Genomic DNA, 25912 nt, shown 5'->3' with positions numbered 1-25912 from the left:
CACACACACACACACACACACACACTGCTGTGCTCGCTGGCCTACAGCCTGGCCAGACATGGTGAGCTCCAGGTTCAGTGACCCTGTCTCCAGGGAATAAGAAAGACAGTAATAAAGGAAAGGAAGACATGCCACTTCCTCCTCTGGAGAAAAAGAAAAGTAAAAAGTTTGCATGCCCTGCAAGCATGTGGACCCAAGTTTGATCCCTGGAACTGCTGGGGAATATTGTTTTAAAGTGTGTGACTTTTATTAATGCTGCATTTGTTTAACTCTGTGAAGCTGTGATTCTCTGCCTGTCTTGTAGCACGATTAATAAAAATTCAGAGACAGAAACTGGGGTTCAACCTGAAGGTCAGAAAAGCAAAACAGCCAGTCACTGGCTCCTACCTCTACCTCGGTCCAAAATGGCGATCTTGCCTCCAGGAATCTCAGAATGAGACTGTGTGGGAGAGCTGTTTCCTCCCATCTTATATTCCTCTCTAGTTCCGGGATTAAAGGCAGGCACCACTACCACCTGATTTCTATGGCAAACTAGTGTGGCTACTGGGATTAAAGGTATGTGTCACCACTGCCTGGTCTGGAAGGCGGTTCAGTGCAGCTGTTTTACTCTCTGAATTTAAGGCAAGCTTTATTTAATACAAATGAAATATCACTAAACTGTCTAAAACACCTGATGGTCCTAATGAAGAGCTGAATGGCCAATAGTGAGACAGGAGCAAAGATAGGAGGGACTGGCAGGTAGAGAGGACAAATAGGAGAACGAGGAAGAGGAGGAACAACGAGAGAACAAGAAAAGGAGGATGCTAGTGGCTAGTCACCTGGCCAGTCAGAGTAAGAATGAAAGTAAGATACACAGAAGTAAAAAAGGAAAAAGCCCAGAGGCAAAACGTACATGGGAAAATTTAAAGTTAAGAAAAGCTGGCAACAAATAAGCCAAGCTAAGGCCAGGCATTCCTAACTAAGAATAAACCTCCCAGTGTGATTTATTTGAAAGTTGGGTGGTGGGCTCCCCAAAAAGCCAAGAGTAAAACACCAACAACATGGAGTCACATCGAGGTGGAAGCAAACAAGCAACTTCTCACATCTATTCTTTAGTCTCTATGAGCACTGTGTCATGTATGCTCCCCCTCCCACAAGCACTGTACACAGGAAATACATTTTTTTGTTTGTTTTATTTTACTTTTGTTTGTTTTGAGACAGGATCTCACCATATAGCTCTGACAGACCTGGAACTCGCTATAAAGATCATGCAGACCTCCAACTCACAGAAATCCACCTGCCTCTATCTCAAAAGTGCTGGGATTGAAAGTGTACACCACCATACCTAGCCCCATAATAAAACCTTTAGAGATTTATTTGTTTCAGTTTATGTGTATGGCTGTTTTGCCTGCATGTATAACTATGAAACGACCATGTAAGGAAACCAGAAAAGGGCACTGGCTCCTTTGTAACTGGAGTGACAGACAGCTGTCAACTGCCAAGTGAATGCCAAGAAATAAACCTAGGTTCTCTGCAAAAAAGTGTTATTAACTGTTAAGCCATCTCTAGAGTCCCCCAGTAAGTACTTCTTTAAAATTAAAAATAAATAAATAAATAAAAATAACAGCTGGGTGGTGGTGGTGGTGCATGCCTTTAATCCCAGAATTCCAGAGGCAGAGTCAGGTGAATCTTTGTGAGTTTGAGGCCAGTTTGGTCTACAGAAAGAGTTCTAGAACAGTCAAGATTACACAAGAAACCCTGTTTCAAAAAAAAAGGGGCTGGAGAGATGGCTAAGTGGTTAAGAGCATTGCCTGCTCTTCCAAAGTCCTGAGTTCAATTCCCAGCAACCACATGGTGGCTCACAACCATCTGTAATGAGGTCTGGTGCCCTTTTCTGGCCTGCAAGCATAATGCAGACAGAATATTGTATACATAATGAATAAATAAATATTTAAAAAAACAAAGAATAATAATAACAACAAGGTACAAAGTAATTGGGAAAGACACCCAGTTTCCATCTCTGGCCTCCACACACACAAGCACATACATACATACCTCAAACATACACACATAAAACCAAACTAAGTCAGTCAGTGGTGCACATGCCTTTAATCCTAGCACTTGGGAGGCAGAGGCAGGAGAATCTCTGTGAGTTTGAGGCCGGGCTGGTCTACAGAGTGAGTTTCAGGACAGGCTCCTAAGCTACAGAGAAACTCTGTCTCAAAAAATCAAACTAAAAGAAAACAGAAAAACATTTAAATTAGACTGCAAAGATAGCTTAGTGATTAAGAGTACCTGCTGTTCTTCCAGAGGACCCAAGTTTGATTCCCAGTACCCATGCTGGGTGACTCACAACCATTGGTGATTCTAGTACCAGAGGATTCCATACCCTCTTTTGGTTTCCACAGATACCTATACCCACACAACACAAAGACCCATGATTTAAAGTAATAGTAATAAATGTTTTAATTATTTTTAATTCATTTTTGTTGTGTGATATTTTGATTCGGTTCTGATTAAAAATTTTGTTTGGAGTTAGAGGGGGGATAACCAAAATTAACCACAGAGGTTTGGAAGACTATAGACAGAGAGGAGACAGGAAGTACTAAAGCAGGGTGGAGAGAGGCTCTCAGCTCTTTAAGGATGGAGAAACAGAATAGGTAGGAGCGACTAGTGGCTGCTTCCTGTTTCTCTGACCTTTCAGGTTCTTGCCCCGATATCTAACTCCCAATTTTTTATTGATAAAGATTAATTAGATTAATGCTTCTCATTTTATGTGTATGGATGTTTTACGTGCATGTATGTCTATGCACCACATGCATGCCACCTGTCCACAAAGGCCAGAAGAAGGTATTGACTGGATCCCCTAGGACTGTGAACAGACATATGAGTGCTGGGAATTTAATCCGGGTCCTCTGAAAGAGCAGCCAGAGTTTGTTTTTATATATATAAAATAAATCATATATTTATGATATATATATCATATATATATATGATATATATATCATATATATATATGATTTATTTTTATTTTATGTGCATTGGTGTTTTGCCTGCATGTGTATCTATGTGAGGGCATCAGATCCCCTGGAACGGGAGTTACAGACAGTTGTGAGATGCTATGTGAATGCTGGGAATTGAACCCTGGTCCTCTGGGAGAGCAGCCAGTGCTCTTAACCACTAAGCCATCTCTCTAGCCCATAATAAATGTTTTTTTAAAATTAAGTAAAACAGAAAAATAGCTAAGCATGACAGATGTTTTATTTAAAAAATTAAAAATATAAAGGAACAAAAAACAAAACAAACCATCCCTGAAAGCTAAAGGCAATTCTAGGTTCCTCAGCATCTAAGAGATGAGCTTCAGTTCCACTCTCCCGTTAAACAGAACTTCCCAGTCTCCCAGCCTCTACCTGCAATGCATTGACAACTCGGATTGGATGCTCCTCTCCTAGAGCCTGGATACAGTGTTGAAATAAACAGTTAACATTGTCCTTGATCTTCATTAGCTCTTCACCATCCAGAGACTCCAGCTTGCCTTCTAGATACTCTAAATTCACCTGCCAAAAGAACAGTAATGGCCTGAGCAGACTTTTAGTGCAGCACAGAGAATATGTAAGACAATGTTACTTACCCAAGAATGCCACCATGCCACCCAATCTTACCTTCATGAGGAAGAGCTCCTCCCAAAACCGAGGACTACACTTACTGGGGTCCTCTGTCTGAAATCAAAAACAAGCATGTTCAACTTCATTGCCAACTCAAAAAGCATCAAAAATATTGTCAACTTTACCTATCAATATTTTAAAATATTTTTTAAAGATTTATTTATTATATATACAGTATTCTGTCTGCATGTATGCCTGCAGGCCAGAAGAGGGCACCAGATCTCATTACAGATGGTTCTGTGCCACCATATGGTTGCTGGGAATTGAACTCAAGACCTTTAGAAGAGCAGACAGTGCTCCTAACCTCTGAGCCACCTCTCCAGGCCTACCTGTCATATTTAACTTTGAAACTGTTTCCTTTTTTTTTCCCCCCCTAGGGAGTTTTCAAGACAGGGTTTCTCTGTAGTTTTGGAACCTGTCTTGGAACTAGCTCTGCAGACCAGGCTGCTCTCCAACTCACGGAGAGCCACCTGTCCGTACAGCCTGAGTACTGTGATTAAAGGCGTGTGCTACCACCTTGCTTTAAAGACTTCCTTTAATGAGGATATTATCAGCACCAACAAAGATTTTTTTGTCAGAATTAGAACTGATGTGTTTAGTGATACATCTGGAAAAGTGCCAAAGATATACTAGAAAATCAGTATATTCTCTTTGTAAGTAATATTTTTCAAAAAGCTAAAATCAATCTCCAATCCAAATCATAATAACTCTGTACTCACCCCATAGAACTAGAGAATGAGTTGTCTAATTACTTATTCTATCAACCAGAAACCTGAGATAAAATGCAACAACGCATCTTCTAAAAAACTTATCTGAAATTGAAATTGTAGAATTCAAGGAGCAAAAAGAATTTCATAAGACATCTATCATAAAAACTACTCTTTAAATTAGCAATAAATAAATAAATAAATGGAAATAATATCATAAAAAATGAGTCATGGGAGACCAGAGTTCAATTCCCAACAATCACAGGGTGGCTCACAATCATTAATAATAAAATCTGCTGCCCTTTTCTGGTGTGCAGGCACACATGCTGGCAGAACAATGCATATACAATAAATAAATAAATCTTTTTTTTTAAAAAAAAAAAAAAAGAGTCATGAGACTAAAGAAAGGCTCAGCAACTAAAAGCATTTGCTGCTCTTCCAGATGACCAGGGTTTTATCCAAGCACCAACATCAAGTGGCTCACAACTGCTGTGGAACAATCCTTTTGTACACTGTAAAGATTTGTCACTCGAATTGGTTTAAAAAACGCTGACTGGCTGGTAGCCAGGTAGGAAGAATTGGTGGGGCAACCAAACTAAGGATGATGGGAAAGAGAAGGATAGAATCAGGAGTCTCCAGCCAGACACAGAGGGAGCAGGAGATAAATGTGCCATGCTAATAAAGAAACTGCCATGTGGCAGAATGTAAATAAGTAATATGGGTTAATTTAAAATTCATGAGCTACCTAGTAATAAGTCTGAGATATTTGCTAAGCATTTATAAATAACATTAAGCCTCTGTGTCAGTTTGGGAAGCAGCCTCTGGGTATTTGAGAGCAGGCAGTTGGGACAAAAAAAAAAATCATCCATTTACAAGCTGGGCGGTGGTGGCGCACTCTCAGCACCCAAGAGGCAGAGGCAGGTGGATCTCTGTGAGTTCGAGGACAGCCTGGTCTACAGAGCAAGTTCCAGGACAGGATCCAATGCTACAGAGAAACCCTGTCTCAAAAAAATCAAAAAAGAACATTCATTTACACACAACCACATGTAATTCCAGCTCCAAGGTATCTGATTCCCTCTTCTGATCTTTGTGAACACACACACACACACACCTTTTTAAAAAAGAAAAATGTTGGCCAGTAAGATAATTCAACCAGTAAATGTGAATATCTCAAAAACATGGTGACCTGTGTTCTGTCCCAGGACTCACATAAATATAAAAAGACAGAGCCAACTTCACAAAGTTATCCTCTGACCTGCATACTCCATGAAAAATATGAATAAATTAGATAGACAGACAGACAGATTCTTAAAGCTATTTGGGAGCTGGAAAGGTGTTCAGAGGTTAGCAGCAACTGCTACTCTTGCAGAGGACACAGGTTTGTTCCCAGCATCTATACGGCATCTCACAACCAACCACAACGCCAGTTACAAGGGATCCGATTCCCTCTTCTGACATTTATGAGCACCAAGCACAAAAGCTAAACATACACATACATGTAAGCAAAACTCTCATATACATAAAGTAAATTTTTAAAAATATAAAATATATTCTTGGGGGCTGGAGAGATGGCTCAGCGGTTAAGAGCATTGTCTGCTCTTCCAAAGGTCCTGAGTTCAATTCCCAGCAACCACATGGTGGCTCACAACCATCTGTAATGAGGTCTGGTGCCCTCTTCTGGCCTGCAGACATACACACCGACAGAATATTGTATACATAATAAATAAATAAATATAATAAAAATAAATAAATAAATAAAATATATTCTTGTGAAATATTACTTTAGGTAAAGATATGTTACATTTGTTTATGCTTTATTTGATTAATGATGTGCTGTGGGACAATGGTCTTGTACCCTGTAAAGATTTGTCACTTGTATTAGCTTAATAAAATGCTGATTGGCCAGTAGCCAGGCAAGAAGTATAAGTGGAGTGACCAAAACAGGAGAATTCTGGGAAGAGAAAAGAGTCAGTCTGCAGTCATGACCCAGACGCAGAGGAAGAAAGATGAGAATGCCTCACTGATAAAAGTACCAAGCCACATGGCTAATACAAACAAGTATTATGAGCTAATTTAATATGTAAGAATTAGGGTGGGTGGTGGTGGCACACACGTTTAATCCCAGCACTCATGAGGGAGAGGCGGGTGGATCTCTGTGAGTTCGAGGCCAGCCTGGTCTATAACAGCTAGTTCCAGGACAGGCTCCAAAGCTATAGAGAAGCCCTGTCTCAAATCCCCCCAAATAAATAAAATAAAATAAAATAAAATTAAATTAAATTAAATTAAAAATTAGATGAATATTACTTTAAAAAAAAAAAAAGCTGGGCAATGGTGGCATACACCATGGTAGAGGCAGATGGATTTCTGTGAGTTTGAGGTCAGCCTGGTCTACAAGAGCTAGTTCCAGGACAGGCACCAAAACTACAGAGAAACCCTGTCTTGAAAAAAAAAATGATGTAAGAATTAGTTAATAAGAAGCCTGAGCTACTAGGCCAACCAGTTTATGATTAATGTTTCTTTGGGACTGAATGGCTGTGGGACTGTGAGGGACAGAAACCTCTGTCAACAACAATGTAAAGATGGGTTGCCTAAAGCACCTGACTGGTCTAATAAAAAGCTGAATGGCCAATAGGTAGTGTGTAGAGGGATAGGCAGGACTGGCAGGCAGAGAGAATAAGTAGGAGGAGGAATCTAGGCTCAAGAAGAAGAGAGAAGAGAACAAGGGAGTAGGAGAGGGAAATACCTGGGCCATTCAGCCAGGCAGCCACCAGCCAGAGACAGAGGAAGCAGTGAAAGTAGGGCATACAAAATTAGAGAAAGGTAAAAAGCCCTGAGGTAAAACACAGATGAAGAGAAACAGGTTAAATTAAGTTATAAAAGCTAGTGGGAGGGCTGGAGAGATGGCTTAGCGTTAAGAACATTGACTCTTCTTTCAGAGGACCTGGGTTCAATTCCCAGTACCTACATGGCTGCTAAAATCTGTCTGTAACTCCAAGCTCTAACGTTCACACACAGACATATGTGTAAGCAAAACACAAATGCATATGAAATAAAAATAAATTATTTTAAAAAAAGAGCTAGTGGAACAAGCATTAGATAGGGAGGAAGGGAGGAAAGGAGGGAGGAAGGGAGGGAAGGAGAGAGATAGGTAAAAAGAAAGTCCCAGTCTTCTTCCTCACTTCAATTGTTTTACCTAGATCCTGGCAACAACCCATAAGTTCTCAGCACGTGGAAGTTGAAAGCAGAAAGATCAGGAGTTCAAGGCCATCCTCAGCTACATAAAATGTTTGAGGCCAGCCAGGCAGTGGTGGCACATGCCTTTAATCCCAGCACTCAGGAGGCAGAGGAAAGCAGATCTCTATGAGTTCGAGGCCAGCCTGGTTTACAAGAGCTAGTTCCAGGACAGGTACCAAAGCTACAAAGAAACCTTGTCTCGGAAAAAAGAAAGAAAAGAAAGAAAAAAATAATAATAATAACCTATAATAATCAATGCATCATCATAAATCTCTATTATAAGAGCTCACTACTAGTGTTTGAGCTCTCCTGCTGGACTTGACCTCACTACACAGCAGAGGATACTCCTGAACTTCTGATCCTTCTACCTACCCCAGCTCCCAAATGCACTACCATGACTACTTTTATATGGTGCTAGGAACAAACTCAGGTGAGCCTCTACTTAACCATCTTTGTTGTTGTTACTCTTTGTTTTTTGAGCAAAGTCTCACTCTGGGGGGCTGGAGAGATGACGGGGGGGGGGGGGCTGGAGAGATGGCTCAGTGGTTAAGAGCATTGCCTGCTCTTCCAAAGGTCCTGAGTTCAATTCCCGGCAATCACATGGTGGCTCACAGCCATCTGTAATGAGGTCTGGTGCCCTCTTCTGGCCTTCAGACATACACACAGACAGAATATTGTATACATAATAAATAAATAAATATTTAACACAAAAAATAGTCCCACTCTGTAGCCTACAATGAACTGTAATTTACAATATAGCCCATGTTGGCCTCAAACTGCTAATGATTTTGTCGTAGTGTTTCTTTCAATTTTATTTATTTTAATGTGTATAGATCCTTTATCTGCATGTATAAGTGTGTTCTGGTGCCCATGGAGGCCAGAGGTGTCAAATTGCACAGGACTGGAGCTACAGATGATTGTGAGGTATCATATAGGTCCTAGGAATCAAACCTGGGTCCTCTGGAAGAACAACAGTGTTATTAACCACTGGGACCTCTCTCCAGTCCTTGGCTCAGGTTCTTGAGGGATAGACTTACATACCTGGTAGAGGAGGCAAATAGAAATGATTGGGAGCATTATTTGTTGGTTGTTTTGGCAGGAACAAACATCTCTATGTATAAGGTGTGCATATAAGTAAGCATATCTGCATGTACAGGTAAATACAAGGACTCTGGTGTGTATCTGTGACTGAACCTATGGAAGTCAAAAACAGAGGTGACGTGTCTTTTTCAATCATTACTTACGGAGGCAGGGTCTTTAGCTAAGCCCAGAGATCACTAATTTGGCTAGTCCAGCTGGCCATCTTGCGCAGAAGAGCTCTTGTCTCTGTCTCTAAGCACCTGTAATCCAATGACTACAGGTGGGCTGCTGTACCCATCCAGATTTTTATATATATTTATTTATTATGTAGACATAATTCTGTCTGTGTGTATGTCTGAAGACCAGAAGAGGGCACCAGATTTCATTACAGATGGTTGTGAGCCACCATGTGGTTGCTGGGAACTGAACTCGGGACCTTTGGAAGAGCAGGCAATGCTCTTAACCATTGAGCCATCTCTCCAGTCCCCCCCCATTCAGATTTTTAAATGGGTGCTGGGGATCCAAACTCTGGTCCTCATGAGTGAACAGCAAAGTTGGTTCACAATGAGCCATCTCTATAGCCCCAATAAGATTATTTCTGATAAAGATTATTTGGACTGGGGCTGGAGAGATGGCTTAGTGGTTTAGAGCACTGACTGCTCTTCCAAAGGACCAGGGTTCATTCCCAGTAAAAACATGGCAGCTCACACCTGTCTATAACTCCAAGATCTGATACCCTCACACAGACATATATGCAAAGAAAACACCAATGCACATAAAATAAATAAATTTTTTTGAAAAAGATTATTTGGACTAAAAAACTGAAGAGTCAAGGTTAGGTGTAGTTCGTACCTGATGAGCTGAGTTCAATTCTGAGACCCCAGACAGTAAAGGGACCCGCTGCAGGCTATCATCTGACTCATACACTCACCATGGCTTGTGTTCGCTTGCGCTCTTACTCAAACAAACATGTGTACACAGAGAAATAAATAGGTAAACACAACTTTAAAATTTTCTAAAGAAACAAAGAGTCAATCTAGCTGTGCAGTATAACAGGGCTTACCATAAAAATCTCATCATACATCAGCACCACTTTTTCCTTTAATGGTTTTTTTGAGGCTGAAGATTTCCGGAGCAAGCCTCCTCGTTTCTCTACTTGTGCCATGGCTAGAGAACCTGTGGGGCAGGGTGAGACACCATTTAGGACACTGAGTATGACGCCATAATACAAGAGTTATGTCGAGATGCGTTTGCTCAAACCCACACAATACCCAGCGGCAAGAATACAACTAACGCAAACAGGGGTCTGAGTCAATAGAGATTCATTACTATAACAAACACAAAATGGGACAGGCTGCGGGTGTGCAGAATCACAAAATGGATGGACTACTGCCACCTTCTCAATTTTGCTATGAATCTGAAATGCCTCTAAAAAAAAAAAACTCATTTAAAAATGTAATTTAGAACATTGGTGGTACCTGCCTGCAATCTGGGAGCTGGGGGGGTGGGGGGGATGCAAGAGGATTAAAGGTTCAAGGTCATTCTTAGTCACACAGAGTTCAAGGAAAGCCTGAGCTCTGTGAAATCCTATTGTTTAAAAAAAAAAAAAAAAAACGGAAGAAAAAGGAGGGAGAGCAGGAGGGAGGGAGAGCAGGAGCAGGAGGGAGAGCAGGCAGGCAAGGTCAGGGCCAGAACACAGAACCCACTGAGTCATCTCTCAATGGGGACTGTTTTATGCGGAATAAATGGTAAATAACTATGTTATTAGTTCAATGTCCTTCCCAAGACCAGGTAATGTGAAGACTTAAAATATTACTTGGCCTACAGCACAATACATTTTAAATCCTTAAACTATGCCAGTGGCTAAAGCCTCAAGCTGACCTAACCCGAGCAGGAAAGGGTAACTAGCTCCATCTGTAAAAGTCCGCCCCATCTCTGAGGGTGACAGAAGGAAGAGTGCGAAGTGCACAGTGCCTACAAAAGGATGGGGAAGCTAAATTTCAAATATTGATCGAGCTGAGGACCATTAGGGTAGGAAGTGTGCTACAGGCTGATGTGCTCCATCGATTTCCCCACGAAAGCGGGTCCTCATCACTGCAAAGCACTCGGCCATCACCGCCTCATAAATCACACTGCACTTAACTGTCTTCAGGAATTCCTCTGCAAACACTGTTTAAGCAGAAAACAGCAGTTAAGAAGCCAAAAATAAAACTGACTTTCAAATGGTAATATACTACTTATCAAACGTAATTGTATGTATTTATAACACTATTGTAGATCACACTCCACCTATTGCCCGATTCTAGTATCATGTCCAAATTGTCACATCTAACTTTAAGGAACTCAATATTTTTCAATTGTGACTTGAAATCCCACAGGTCTCCAGTGCAGACTTACACACATTCCCTCACCTTCCTCATTATTTTTAGTATTAACCAAGTCCCCTTGCTCTTAAACCCTGAGCTCTCTGCGTGAAACCTAAGCCCATACAAAGACAAGCAGCAGAACACTAGAGAAAAGTCTGGTTTTTCTTCTAGTGAAATCCAAAGCAACTGAACTAATTCTGTAAAATGAATTTTGAAAATATACACTACCTCTCAAATAAAACCAAAATTTTACTTAAATAAAAGATGCATCCAGAAGTACAAAAGATTTCATATTAGAGATCATCTTGTCTTAATACATACAACCAAAAAAGGGAGATTCCCACCTCTAAGCATGTACCAAAGACAGATAACTTGTCCAAGCAGGTATAAACAACCATTAGCATAAATACTGCCATCATATACTTATTCTCTTAGAAACAGTTGGTTCAAGCCGGGTGGCAGTGGCACATGCCTTTAATCCCAGCACTCAGGAGGCAGAGGCGGCAGATCTCTGTGAGTTCGAGACTAGCCTGGTCTATAAGAGCTAGTTCCAGGACAGACTCCAAAAGCTACAGAGAAACCCTGTCTTGAAAAAGCAAAAAAAAAAAAAAAAAGAAAGAAAGAAAAGAAAGAAAGAAAGAAAGAAAGAAAGAAAGAGTTGATTCATGGGAAATGCTCAACGGAGGTTGCTTACCAATTCTGAAATAGAAAGGAAAACTTCTCAAAAGTCATAGGTGTGTGACAAAAAAGAAAAAAATATCAAATGGAAAAAGAAGCATATTTAACAAGTGGTGCTGGCATAAGTGGACATCAACATGTAGAAGAATGAAAATAGACCCATATCTATCACCATGCACAAAAACTTAAGTCCAAATGGATCAAAGACCTCAACATAAAGCCAGCCACACTGAACCTTATAGAAGAGAAAGTGGGAAGTACACTTGAACGCATTGGCACAGGGAACCACTTCCTAAATATAACCCCAGCAGCACAGACACTGAGAGAAACAATTAATAAAAGCTTCTGTAAAGCAAAGGACACGGTCAACAAGACAAAACGACAGCCTACAGAATGGGAAAAGATCTTCACTAACCCCACATCAGACAGAGGTCTGATCTCCAAAATATACAAAGAACTCAAGAAATCCACCAAAAGATCACATAATTCAATAAAAAAAAATGAAGTACAGATCTAAATAGAGAACTTTCAACAAAAGAATCTAAAATGGCTGAAAAACACTTGAAGAAATGTTCAACATCCTTAGTCATCAGAAAAATGCAAATCAAAACAACTCTGAGATTCCATCTTACACCTGTAAGAATGGCAAAGATCAAAAACACTGATGACAACTTATGCTGGAGAGGTTGTGGGGAAAAGGGAACACTTCTGCATTGCTCGTGGGAATGCAAGCTGGTACAACCCCTTTGAATGTCAGTGTGGCGATTTCTCAAAAAATTAGGAAACAACCTTCCTCAAGATACAGTAATACCACTTTTGAGTATATATCCAAAGGATGCTCAATCGTGCCACAAGGACATGTGCCCAACTATGTTCACAGCAGCTTTGTTTGTCATAGTCAGAACCTGGAAACAACCTAAATGACCCTCGATCAAAGAATGGATAAGAAAAATGTGGCACATTTACACAATGGAGTACTACACAGCAGAAAAAAATAACGACAGTTTGAATTTTGTAGGAAAATGGATGGAGCTAGAAAACATTATTTTGAGTGAGGTAACCCAGACACAGAAAGACAATTGTCACATGTACTCACTCATAGGTGGTTTTTAAACATAAAGCAAAGAAAGCCAGCCTACAAACCACAATCCCAGAGAATTTAAAGAACAATGCAGACACTAAGAGAGACTTACATATATCTATTCTACATGGGAAATAGAAAGTAGAAAAAGACAAGATCTCCTGAGTAAATTGGGAGCATGGGGACCTTGGGGATAGGGCTGAAGGGCGGAGGGGAGAGGCAGGAAGGGGAGCAGAGAACAATGTAGAGCTCAATAAATATCAATAAAAAAAGAAGCAGAAGATCAAAAAAAAGAAAAGAAAAGAAAAACCAAAGTGAAAAAAAGGAAAAACCAAATAAATAAAGTGCAACCTCTATAGGAGAGAAGCTGCAGACTGAGAAAATGGAGTTTATAATCTCTGCAGCTAGAGAGGCTTGGAATTCACTGTGTCCTTCAGGCTGATCCAAACTCCAGGGAATCTTCCTATTTCCCTCTGAAATCCTGGGATTGAATGTCTGCTGCCACCTAACTTCCTGTTTTCCTGCCTTCTGGCTGTCTAGTTCTGACTGTTCCTCCTGACTGCCTGCCTTCTCCTCTACTCTTTCAAAGCAGCAAAGCCAACACTGTATCTTTGCTTTCTTCAGCATTTATAAGGGAACTTAGACCTAGGGAACTTGCCAGGGTCAGTGCAGTGTTAGTGGGCGGAGCAGTTGCTGATGTGTCCCCAACCTCTAGGTCCCCTGTAACTCTTAAGGAGCTGAGAACAGTGAACCACACCAGCAGCCACTCTTGGTGATGCCCAGGTCAGTGTCCCAGCTTTGGCCCCGGATTCCAGCAGCTTGCCCTCAATCTTCTTCCTTTTCCCCACGGGGACTCTCAGAACCTTACTCTAGACTTCCCAGCCCCCTGCATCAGGGTCTGTCCACCTCTTTGAGGAAGACCTACCCCTCAAATCTGAGATTCTAGGCTGTTCCTAGAACTTCACCAGGGCTGTACAAAATGGGGGGAAGTGTTCATCTCCCCGCTTTTCCCCAGAACAGAACAGAATTACTACATCTTCAGAAAACTACCTACCAAGACAATTGTCACATGTACTCACTCAAAGGTGGTTTTTAAACATAAAGCAAAGAAAGCCAGCCTACAAACCACAATCCCAGAGAACTTAGACAACAATGCAGACACTAAGAGAGACTTACATATATCTATTCTACATGGGAAATAGAAAGTAGAAAAAGGCAAGATCTCATGAGTAAACTGGGAGCATGGGGACCTTGGGGGAGGACTGAAAGGGGAGAGGACTGAAGGGGAGAGGGGAGAGGCAGGGAGGGGAGCAGAGAAAAATATGGAGCTCAATAAATATCAATAAAAAAAGAAAAATATTTACATGTCTGAGAAAAAAAGAAAAAAAAGTCATAGGTGTGATCAGACATAGTGATGCACACTTGTGATCCAGTTCAGCCAGGGTTATATACAGATTGTTTCAGGCTAGCCTAAACTACACAAGGAGATTCTGTCTCAAAACCCTGGCCAGGTGGGTAGGTGATAAGGCTCAATGGGTAAAGGCACTTGCTATCAAGTCTAACAACCTTACTTTCATCTCAGGAACCCAAATGGTAGAAGAAGAGAACCAACTCCCAAGGTGTCCTCTGACCTCCACACATATGCCATGCATCACATGCACCCACACAAATAAATAAACGAAATAAAAAATATTTCATCTTAGACCAGGCTTGCACCTGTAGCCCTACATCTCAGAGGCTGAGACAGAAGGACTGTTAAAAAGTTCAAAGCCAGGGCGGGAGAGTGTTTCAACAGTTAAGAGCACTGGCTTCTCTTTCAGAGGACCTGGGCAATTCCCAATACCCACATGGCAGCTCACAATCATCTGTGACTCTGGTTTCAGGGGATCTTATGGCTCCTCTGCCCTCTGCCAGCACCAAGCATACACTTGGTGTATAGACATACTTTCAGAAAAGGTATCCATTTACATAAAATACAAATAAACCTTGAAAATAAAAATTCAAACCCAGCTTGGACTACAGAGTGAGACTCTTGTCTCAACAAACAAAACAAAACCACAGAACCCCAGGCATGGTGACATACATACGGAATTCCAACACTAGCGAGACAGCAAAATCATAAAGTCAGAAAAATCAAGACTTTATGATCATTCTCAGTCACAAAGTAGGTTAAACTCCAGCCTGGCACACAAAGGTTCTGTGTTTGGTAGTACCAACAGCAATAAAAAGTCCGATGTCTGACCTAAAAGTTTAGTTAAGACCTCTTTCTATTATTTCACTAAGCTTTCAAGTTTATTATAATCTCAAGAAAACTGAGAAAAAAATTTAAAAAACAAGGCTCAAACAATTTCCACTGTGTTGATGATGGCTTTGTCTTAAAGCATGAAATACAGCTCCTGCTCAAAACAGTCCTGTGTGGCTTAAACAGGCTGTCAAGAGGAGGATGTCCTTATCTAGGGAAAATAAATTGGAAACCAAGAGAATCCTATTTAAATAAATCACAAACAATGCAATTCTACTCAAAGTGGATATAGATCTCATATGTGCTCAGCTTCAACAAGTTGATTAGCAGGAACATCAAGAACCACAAGTTCCTAAAATGTAAAAAGCACATGTTTACCAACATCCCCTATGAGGATCAATAACTGGGTTACAGCTAATCAATGCCCACTCCAAATCTAATAAACTCTCTCTACTTCAGGATCAATACTTTCTAATAAGCGAAAGGGAATAAAAGAGGAGGGAAAAATAATTCTAATCCAATCTACCAAATTTCCAAAGAAATTAAATTATTTTAATCGTTCTTCTTCCCACTTTAGGCAAGAAGAATACAGCCAAGGGTCTCAACTCAAATGTCTCTGTCATCATCATAGGCAGCTGGAGTTTGCCACCCAAACTGCTCGGTAAGTGACTGGAAACTGAGAACACAGAACCTGCTCCTCCTGCCCATGGAACTCAGCACATTAGGGTTTGGTGGTGGGAGACTTATAAGAAGTGTAAAATTCTCACAGGTTATCCTTTGGATCTCAGAAATTAAAATCAAACTTGCAATACTGTGGGGCAGAAGGAGGGATGAGAGGAAGAACAGTGGCTGAAATGTAAAATGAAATTTAAAAAAAATAAATTTGCCGAGTGGTGGTGTACTTGGGAAGCAGTAGCAGATAGATCTCTTGTGAGTTTGAGGCCAGCCTGATCTACAAGACCTAGTTCAGGACAGGCTCCAAAAGCTACAGAGAAACCTTGTCTCAAAAACAAACAAACAAATAATCTTTAAAATGTTATACAAAAAAACAAACAAAAAACTTACAATGCCATATTTTGGAGCGGGAAAGATGGCTCAGCAGTTAACAAAACTGGCTGCTCTTCCAGAGGACACAGGTTCAATTCCAAGAACCCATGTGGTAGCTCACAACTGTCTGTAACTCCCACCTCAGAGGATTCTATGCCCTCTTCTGGACTCCGCAGGCACCAGGCACACACATGGTACACAGACATACACATAAAAAGAAACAAACCAGGCACGGTGGGGTCCATGCCTTTAATCCCAGCACTCTTAGGGCGAGAGATGTGACTCAGGAGAAGGCACCACATTTTTAGTGACCTTGAAGCCAACCCAGACTCCATGAAACACCACGATCAACCCCAGCCCTATCCCCTACCCCCAGAAAAATAAATAAATCGGGGGGGGGGAGGCGACTCCTATAACCAGATGTGAAGTAAAGTATCTTTTTTTTTTTTAAAGATTTATTTTTTTTTTATTATGTACACAGTGTTCAGCCTCCATGGATGCCTGCAGGCCAGAAGAGGGCACCAGATCTCATTACAGATGGTTGTGAGCCACCATGCGGTTACTGGGAATTGAACTCAGACCTCCGGAAGAACAGTCTGTGCTCTTAACCTCTGAGCCATCTCTCCAGTCCCGAAGTAAAGTATCTTAAAGCATTTTGATCATATAACCAAAGAGTTAAAGCAAATCTGTTAAAGTGGAGACCAAGTAAACTGGGCAGTGGCACACACCTTTAAGAGACTAGAACTGTGGTTTAATGCAGAGTGCTCACCCTGCCTGGACTGTATGGGGCCTTTGGAAACTCAGTGAAGTAAAAATAAAAAAAATTAAAAAAAATAAAAAAAAAGGAAAGAAGAGAAAGCAGTCAAAGTAAATTCCTGCACCCATGGCTTAGGAAGTAAAGTACATGTGGAGTAAGCAGCCATTTATTCATTCAACAGATGCACAGCGAGCATCCTTTAGGAAAGAGGAGACAGGCAGATTTCTGAGTCTGAGGCCAGCCTGATCTATAGAACAAGTTCGAAGAACAGCAAGGGAGACATAGAGAAACCCTATCTCAAAAAACCTAAAAAATAAATTAAAAAAAAATGCCTGCAGATAGAATTTTCATCCTACAAGAGGAGAAAAAAAAAAGCAAGTAAGCTGAGACAACTCTAAGTGCCTTGAAGAAAAGTTAGCCTAGAGAACTACATTAGGAGATTAAAGCAGGTCTAAACGAGAAAGGGATACTAGGCGTAAGTAACAGAAAGAAACCAGTCTCCTGAACTGAACCTCTAGGGAAGAGTTAGAGATGGAGGGGAAGTCAGCTGCAAAGACCCAGGATCTGAACACACTGACGTGCGCAGACAGAAGCACTACAGCCCTAGGTCAGGTGTGCCCTTTCTGAAAGAGTTTAGTGTAAAGGTTATTGTGTTTCCTCTTTTTTTTTTTTTTCTTTTTCTTTTTTGGTTTTTCGAGACAGGGTTTCTCTGTGACTTTGGAGCCTGTCCTGGAACTAGCTCTTGTAGACCAGGCTGGCCTCAAACTCACAGAGATCTGCCTGCCTCTGCCTCCCAAGTGCTGAGATTAAAGGCGTGTGCCACCACCACCCGGCTGAGGCTATTGTGCTTCTAAGCTTTGCTTGTTTGGGTTGTTTTGTTCTATGGAGCTATGAACCCAGGACCTTGCACATTAGAGACAAGTGCTCTACCACAGAGTCATATTCCCTGTCCCTGCTTTTCAAATCTATAAAAGAATTCAAGGGCTGGCAAGGTGGCTCAATAGGAAAAGGTGCTTGCCACTAACCCTGACAACCTGAGTTTGATCCCTAGGATCCACATGGTGGAAGAGAACCAATTCCTGCAAGCTGTTGTCTGATTTCCACTAAATAAATTAGAATTAGTTAATTAAATGGAACAATCTTTTAAATGTTTTGGGGACTGGAGAAACTGCTCGGTCATTAGGAAAGCTTGCTGCTCTGGCACCGTTTGGTTCCCATTATGCAGACAGGAGGCTCACAACAGCCTACGACTCCAGTTTCACAACTGATGCTATCTTCTGGCTTCCACACTTCTGGCCTCAGCAAGTGTACACACATTCTCAGAGACACACATATTACACATACATAATAAATCTTTGAGGTTTTCTATGGGGGAGGGGGGTTAAGACAGGGTTTCCTCTGTATAACAGCACTGGCTATGCTGGAACTAACTCACTTTATAGACCAGACTGGCCTTAAACTCAGAGATTCGCCTGCCTCTGCCTCCTAAATACTGAGATTAAAGGTGTGCACCACCACCACCCAGCTATTTTTTTTAATCTTTGATATTCTTTAAAAAGAGTACTGAAAGTGGAGCAGTGGTAGCACACACTTTTAATCCCAGCACTTGGGAGGCGAAAAAGGTAGATCTCTATGAGTTCAAGGTCAGCCTGGTCTACAAGAGCTAGTTCCAGGACAGGCTCTAAAACTACAGTAGGGAGGCTTAAGAACTGCTGCAGCCGGGCAGTGATGGTGCACATCTTTAATCCCAACATTCAGGGAGGCAGAGGCAGGTTGGTCTCTGTGAGTTCGAGGTTAACCTGGTCTACAGAGCTGTTTCAGGACAGCCAAGACTCAGCACATTGTTGCTCACTAGCTTGCTCCCCATGGTTTGCTCAGACTGCTTTTTTATATGACCTAGGACCACCTGCCTGGGGGTAGCACAGCCCATAGTGCACTGAGCTTTTCGGTATTGATCATCAATCAAGAAAGCCTCTTGCAATTTCCTCAAAAACCTGCATCCAGGGGCTGGAGAGATGGCTCAGTGGTTAAGAGCATTGCCTGCTCTTCCAAAGGTCCTGAGTTCAATTCCCGGCAACCACATGGTGGCTCACAACCATCTGTAATGAGATCTGGTGCCCTCTTCTGGCCTGCAGCATACACACAGACAGAATATTGTATACATTAAAAAAAAAAAACCTTGCATCCAGAACAACTTCAAAGCTGTTAGATAAGATGATTCAGCCTTACACACTACTCCAGCAAGCACTTCAGTTACACCTGCACCTTCCCACTACACATAGACTGGAAAATAAATGATACAGCTAGTTCTCCCAGCACTTGGCCATTACCTTAATTTTCTCAGGGTTCCCTAAAGATTTCACTTTCTCCAGATAGCAGGAAGTAATTTTAAGACAATGATGCCCACACTCCCAAGAGGTGAAGTAGGTGGGTTCTGGTCATTTGATGGGTTATGGATGTTTATCACTATTTAGATGGGTTGATTGCAAATTGTTACTGGTCACAGTAATGGAGGAAACTAAGTAAGGGAGGTTGGACTCAAGGATCTCTTTCTGAAAAGAAAAAAGGAGGATATAGGAATGATAGGATAAAAGGGTAGATTATTGAATATACTTTTAAACTAAAAAGCAACTATTAATCTCAAATATTTATATTGGTATGGATTTTTGTATATGATACAAATTTAAGGTTATTTTGGTTATAACATTCTGTATATATGTTTCTAGTCTTTTTTATTTTGCTAATCTTAAGGAATCTTTATATACTGATACAAATTGCAGGTTGTTTTTGTTACAACATACTGTAAGATAATGTACCTATACAGCTCACTTAAAAGTGTAATGTAAAGTTCTAGTCCTTAAAAGCTATTAATATAAACTATTAAGGATAATTAAAAATACTGGCTAGTAGTTAGTCATCTATAACCATCAAATTTGTAATCATGTTAGGTATGTTTTCAAGATAAAACATAATTATTTTAGATAAATAGGGGGTCTTCAAACACTTCAGAAACCTACAGAACATGGCATTTAAGATTACATAGGCTTTTCATGGCAGTGAGATACTTCTGTTCTTACTTCTGAGAAGATGACGGGCATCAAAGAGGCTCCATATGGAGTTTGTTTTTGTTTGCAGCAAAGTTAGCCAGTGGGCAAGAAACTGCCCCTGTCTCAACTGTTGACAGTATGCTGTCCAAATTGGACAAGCAGGACACAAAAGAAGGCTACTGCCAAACTTTGCCAAAACAAGGCAGTACAGTCCTCCAAAATTCCTGCTTTACAGAAGTCTGTCAGATATTCTAGGCCTATAGGCCGAAAACTGATGTTCCAGTGTTGCAGATGAGCCTTGGGGGACTGTCCAGGCAGCCAGCTTTCTGTGATTTCTATAGTTTTGGAAGCTGTTTACTCTACACTTCCTGTTTACTCAGGTAATGTTTTATCCTTCTCGGGTCTCTGATGGGGTTGAAGACTAGATAGTTAAACTGTTTTCTTTCTTACTAAATTCAGAAAAGAAACTTATAAAAGAGGTAGATATAAAGTTTATAAGGTTGAAAGACATAAAAGTTTAAGTTGTTTAACTAAGAAAATGTTTTAAGGTCTAAAAAGGTTTTTTTTTGTTTTGTTTTGTTTTTGGTGTTTTGAGACAAGGTTTCTCTGTAGCTTTAGAGCCTGTACTGGAACTATCTCTTGTAGACCAGGCTAGCCTTGACTCACAGAAATCTGCCTCTGCCCCGAGTGCTAGGATTAAAGGTGTGTGCCACCACCACCCGGCCTAAACAGATATTTTTTAGGATAGTAATACAAATTATGATAGAAAGTGGTTTAGGTATAAAACTTTGGACTCATCAAGATAGGATATATAAGAGTAATTTCTCCAAATTTGCCCAATACAAATGGACATTATGAACGTAATCCTAACTTGATAATTGTTCATATTGTATATAGTTTAACTGGGTTAGAGATAAACCCTTTCCTTTTTATTTATCAAAACCAGGAAAATATTACAGGTATTTGTACACTATATGAAGATGTGTCTCTGTAACTGGTTTAACAAAAAGCTGGACCACCAATAGCTAGGAAGAGAGGTTAGCTGGGACCTCCAGGCAGAGAGAGGAACTCAGGGGGGTGAATTTGGTGTGCAGGAAAAGCTAGCAAGACATGAAGTCAAACATACAGAATGGAGGAGGTAAAAAATCAAATGGCAGAACATAGATTAATAGAAACAGATAAATTTAAGTTATAAGAACTACTTGAGAACAAGACTAAGCCAAAGGCCAAGCTTTCAAAATTAATAAGTCTCTGTGTCATTACTTAGGAGCAGGCAGTCCAAAGAAAGTCCGACTACAGTCTACATTTTCTTGTTTCTTTGTTGAAACAGGGTCTCTCTATGTAGGCCTGGCTATCCTGAAATTCACTACATAGACCAGGCTGGCCTAGAACTCACCGAGGTTCACCTGCCTCTGCTTCCCAAATTATGGAATTAAAGGCATAGGACACCATACCCAGCTTGGGGGGGGGGGGCTACATTTTTAATAATCACTCCAGGTCAGTGGTTTCTAATGTCCCCATAGGACATTTGTCAAAGTCTAGAAACATTTTAGGTTGTTCCAACCAGGAGAAATACGAATGGAATCCACCTGGTAGAGGCCAGGGGTATTGCTAAGCATTCTACAATGTACAAGAAACCTTCTCTAACAAGGAAGTACCCACTCCAATATGCCAACAATGGCAAAGTTAACAAACCCTACTCCAAGTAATTCTAAAGCTTGAGAACCATCATCTAAACTGGCCTTTGTGGCACATGCTTCTAATCCCAGCATTAATGAGTGGGGGCAAGAATCAAGAGTTCAAGGTCATCCTCAGCTACCTGGTGAGTTTGAGCATCTGTACTCTCAACATTGGGGAGTGAACAGCCAGCCAGTGTAGCTCATCACTAAATTTCACATTCAGTGAGAGAACTTTATCAAAGAGTATCAAGAGCACATACACACACGGGCATATGTACACAAAACACCAGCTGTTATATCATGTGTCTATAACTACAACATTCAAGAGGCTGAAACAGGAAGGTCACTGCCAGGTCAAGCCCTGCCTGAGCTATATGTCAAGACCCTGTCTCAAAATACAAACAAAACAATAGTTTAGCAAAGTCAATTTTTCATGGCCATTTTTAACAATCACTTCGAGTCAGAGGATCTCATTGTGGACAATTTTGCCATGAGTCATTCACCCATTACCTAAGAGAGACAACACATTTATAACAAGCTAAGAAGAGACTTCAAACCTGGCTCTCCTAAAGCTTCCTGGTCACAGATTAAAAAAAAGTTTTTTATCTTTTAAAGTTTAAAGTGTGTGTGTGTGCATGTGTAGGGAAAGCCAGGGGTGTAGACTTTGCCTGGCTACATCCCATTCCAGAGAGGCCCTGGGTTCTAGCCCTAAGACTGAAGAGAAATATCTAGTTACCTGCTTCCTACACCCTTCTGTAAGCCCTACCGCATTCGCTGGCCTACATCATTAAACTGTAGGCTTTTCTACCTGTGCACTCGACTCCTCCTTTTCGAGCTACCCTTCCATCTGAAAGCCTGAGGACTTGACTGACTTTCACATGATTCCTTGGCACAGGCTCTCTTACTAGCATAGACAACAGGTTCCCCAACTTCTAGCCAAAAGGCTGGGAAACAAGTAGAGAAGCCCTTCTGGTTTCTCCATCATTCCTGCCATTTGCACCACACTGTAACCAACTGACCTAACCAGCCAGATCTCTACTGCGAGTTACTCCAAGCCTTTCTTCAAAATGAAAGTAGAACAGGCTTGCACTCTTGCCGCCATCTCGCTGAAGCCTTCATGGGCCCAGGACAGGATACTGTCTTCACCCTATCACTGCTCCGCTTCAGATTCCCAAACAATGGGATTCTTCAGTCAATTCCCTATCTTCAGAGCCGGCTTCCGATCTGAGGGAGGTGAAATGCCCTAACCCGCATCACTGCGAAGGCTGACTAGCACTAGGCACTACTATCCATGTGTTAAATACTCTGCGCTTATTCCTTACAATCATCACATAAAATAGGTCCTACTCTAACAACCCTATCTCGTCTTTCCTCATCTGTCTCTTAATCTGCACTCTGCCACTCGCTAAAAATGTTACAGGGTGGGAGAGATGGCTCAGCTGTTAAGACTACTGGGTGCTCTTCCAGATGACCAGGGCTCAAGGCCCAGCACCTACAGGACAGCTCACAGCCATGCGCAGCTCCAGTTACAGGGGATCTGATGTCCTCTTCTGGCCTGTGCAGGCACCAGGCACAAGAGGTACCCACACATACATACATATAGATAGATATATGGCATATATAGGCATATATGCACATAAAAGAATAAGTTAATTTTTTTAAGCATCAGCGGCTTCCCTGCCCTCTTTTCAATCTCCCCTCCAGACAACTCCCCAGCACACACCCTGTTTGGGGTGAATTTTTGACCCCCACATAAACACCATGTTGGGTTTTTCCCTTCACACCACACCATGCCTCTGTGACTCAAAAGCTTTATTGTGCAAGCTCCTGCTTAACCTTCAGCACACAGTTCAGATGATCAGCCCTACGAAGATCTCCTGACCGAGACCTGAGGCAATGAATCTTCCCTTTGTACAAACATCTTTACACAGTTTTCTAACACATACTCCTAGAGAACTTTCTCCAAATATGTGGTCAATACTTTCCAAACTTTATGAATCCCTAAGTTGTGCTGTGTGAAACCCCAAATTCTGGGTTAGTCTGGCTATTTTCCTCACGCTTATGTTATTATTCTTTAATATGTGTGTTTGTATCTGTGTAAGGGCATGGTGTTGAAGAGGGCAAGTGCCCTCAAAAGCCAAAGATGACAGATCCTGGGGACCTGGACTTACAAGTGGCTATGAGCTGCCTAGAAACTGAACTGGGAGGGGCTGGAGAGATGGCTCAGAGGTTGGGAGCATTGCCTGCTCTTCCAAAGGTCCTGAGTTCAATTCCCAGCAACTACATGGTGGCTCACAACCATCTGTAATGAGGTCTGGTGCCCTCTTACATAATAAATAAATAAATATTAAAAAAAAAGAAAGAAAGAAACTGAATTGGGGTCTTCTGAAAGAGCAGTAAATGTTCTTAACCTCTAGCCAGGTCTCCATCCCAAATTCTAGGTTTTGAGTTGTCTGAGGTGAGGTTTGTTTTTATGTTTGGTAATTTGGGGGACTAAGCTACTCGAGTTTGCCTTGAACTCAACGTGTATGTCAGACTGGCCTCAAATTCTCAGCAATCCTCCTGTTTCAACCTCCAAAGAGCTAAGAGCAATATTAAACATGACAAGGCACATGACTGTCATAATAAAAACACATTAAAGGTTTGCTTATTCATTAAAAAAAAGAATGAGAACTCCCTCTACACTCCTAATAGGAGTTATCAAATCCCTTGTTTGATTTGCTGTCTTGAAAGCCTTCACATGGAAATGACTAGGCATACATATCCAATCTAAAACCTACCAAAGACAACTCCAAGTAACTGTGCTAAATCACACGCAAGAGAGAAGCTGAGCACGGTGGGGTAGGCTGAAATCACAGCATTTGGAAGGGAGAGTCAGAAGGATCTCTGTGTAGCCTGGTCTACACAGCTAGTTCCGAACCGGCCAGGGATACAGGGCTACCTATAGTAGCTTTAACACAAACCACGTTTAAACACCATGCTTGTTCTTAAGTTTAAAACTCTTTCTGGAAAAAAGAGCTGGGGAGATTCCGATAGTCCAGGAACATTTATTAGGACACGGCTCAAATATCCATCCACTGTCCCATTCGCCAGGGATAGCACTCAACTTCCCCAGTGACTGCTCTCTTTCTCCCCCACACCCGCCAGGAAAGAGGTGGGTGTCCCGGTTTGCACCCACTCATCCCATGAAAGCAAAGTGGATTTATGAACTCTGCGTGAAGTGGGTGCTGAAGACTGTAGGGCGGAGACCGAAGAGCGCAGGACCCGGCCCTTCCAGGGCATCTGAACACTTCGCAGGGACCCACCTCCCTAGGAGGAGATCGCTCTCTCCTAGGAGCTGACCCACTTAGGGTCAGCCCCGCGCTGGGGTCAAAGGTCAGCTCCTCCCGGACCCGGAGACCTCGGCGCGACTTCCGAGGGGCCGGACCAGGCCGGTAGCGGGCATTCGAAAGCAGTGGGAGCGAACTCCACACCGCGACCCCAGGCCCTACACGCCCGCCGCGAGCAGCCCCGGCAGCTACAGCCCTCCCTCTGCCCCGTCACCCCCCACGGCCCCGCGGCAGGTCAGGCCCCGCCCCCAGGGCCGCCTCTGGGTCCAGGCCTACTAGGGCGGACCCGCGGGGTTGGCTAGGTTCCAGGATCCGGCTGGGCCCGTGCCGCTTACCGAGCCCCCCGCTCCTCCTCCAGCACCCCAGGGCTCGCAGGCCTGCTCGCTCCCGACTCCGGCAAGGCCGCCACTGCTCCGGAATCGCGGGCGCGCTCCCGACCTCCCCGATCCTTAACCCTAGTCCGCCGTGCCCCGCCGGGTCCTAAAACCCTCCTTTCCTCAGGTTCGTCCACGCCCTCTTCCTGAAGTATGCTCAGACCACGATTCCCAGCAAGCATCGCAAAGACTACAACTCCCAAAAGGCATCGCGAGCGAATTAGCCTTAGTTTAAGGCCACGGATTTAAATCCGCTATGGCAGGTTTTTTTGGTTTTGTTTTAAATAGGGAAGACTGAACTCAGAAGTTCTTTCTAGAAATAAATGCATTCTCTAAAAACACTGGCAAAACTCGGAAGTATATATGTTGTGAAATGTTTGCTTCAGTTTTTTTTTTTTTTTTTTTTTTTAAAACAGACTCACTATGTAGCATTGGCTGGTCTGGAACTAACCACTTAAACCAGGCTGCACTCAAACTTAGAGCGGAGATCCGCCTGCTTTTGCCTTTTCTGAGTGAAATTAAAGCCCTGCGCCACCACCACAGCATATCGCATCGGTTTAAGTAAAAATATTGGAAATAAACTCATACATTAAATAAAGAATGTAACGGAGTGGTAATGGCGCACGACTTTAATCCCAGCACTCAGG

General features: G+C 42.0%; 1 protein-coding gene across 2 annotated transcripts in view; it reads right to left on the bottom strand.

The window, feature by feature from the left end:
* The window catches only part of Armh3 (armadillo like helical domain containing 3), a 200793-nt gene extending 175412 nt beyond the window's left edge, over window positions 1–25381 (bottom strand). For both annotated transcript variants that reach the window (XM_048439101.3, XM_085694012.2), the window contains exons 1-4: window positions 25227–25381; window positions 9729–9841; window positions 3642–3698; window positions 3390–3536 (exon numbers count right to left, since the gene is read on the bottom strand). In XM_048439101.3, the coding sequence (XP_048295058.1) occupies window positions 3390–3536; window positions 3642–3698; window positions 9729–9830 (306 nt within the window). In that variant the 5' untranslated portion in view covers window positions 9831–9841; window positions 25227–25381. The remainder of the gene's footprint in view (window positions 1–3389; window positions 3537–3641; window positions 3699–9728; window positions 9842–25226) is intronic.
* Window positions 25382–25912: the final 531 nt, after the last annotated feature.

This window comes from Myodes glareolus, chromosome 7 (assembly GCF_982192425.1).
Source record: "Myodes glareolus chromosome 7, mMyoGla1.1, whole genome shotgun sequence".
NCBI classification, from domain to species: domain Eukaryota; kingdom Metazoa; phylum Chordata; class Mammalia; order Rodentia; family Cricetidae; genus Myodes; species Myodes glareolus.
This window is presented reverse-complemented; position numbering and strand designations above follow the sequence as displayed.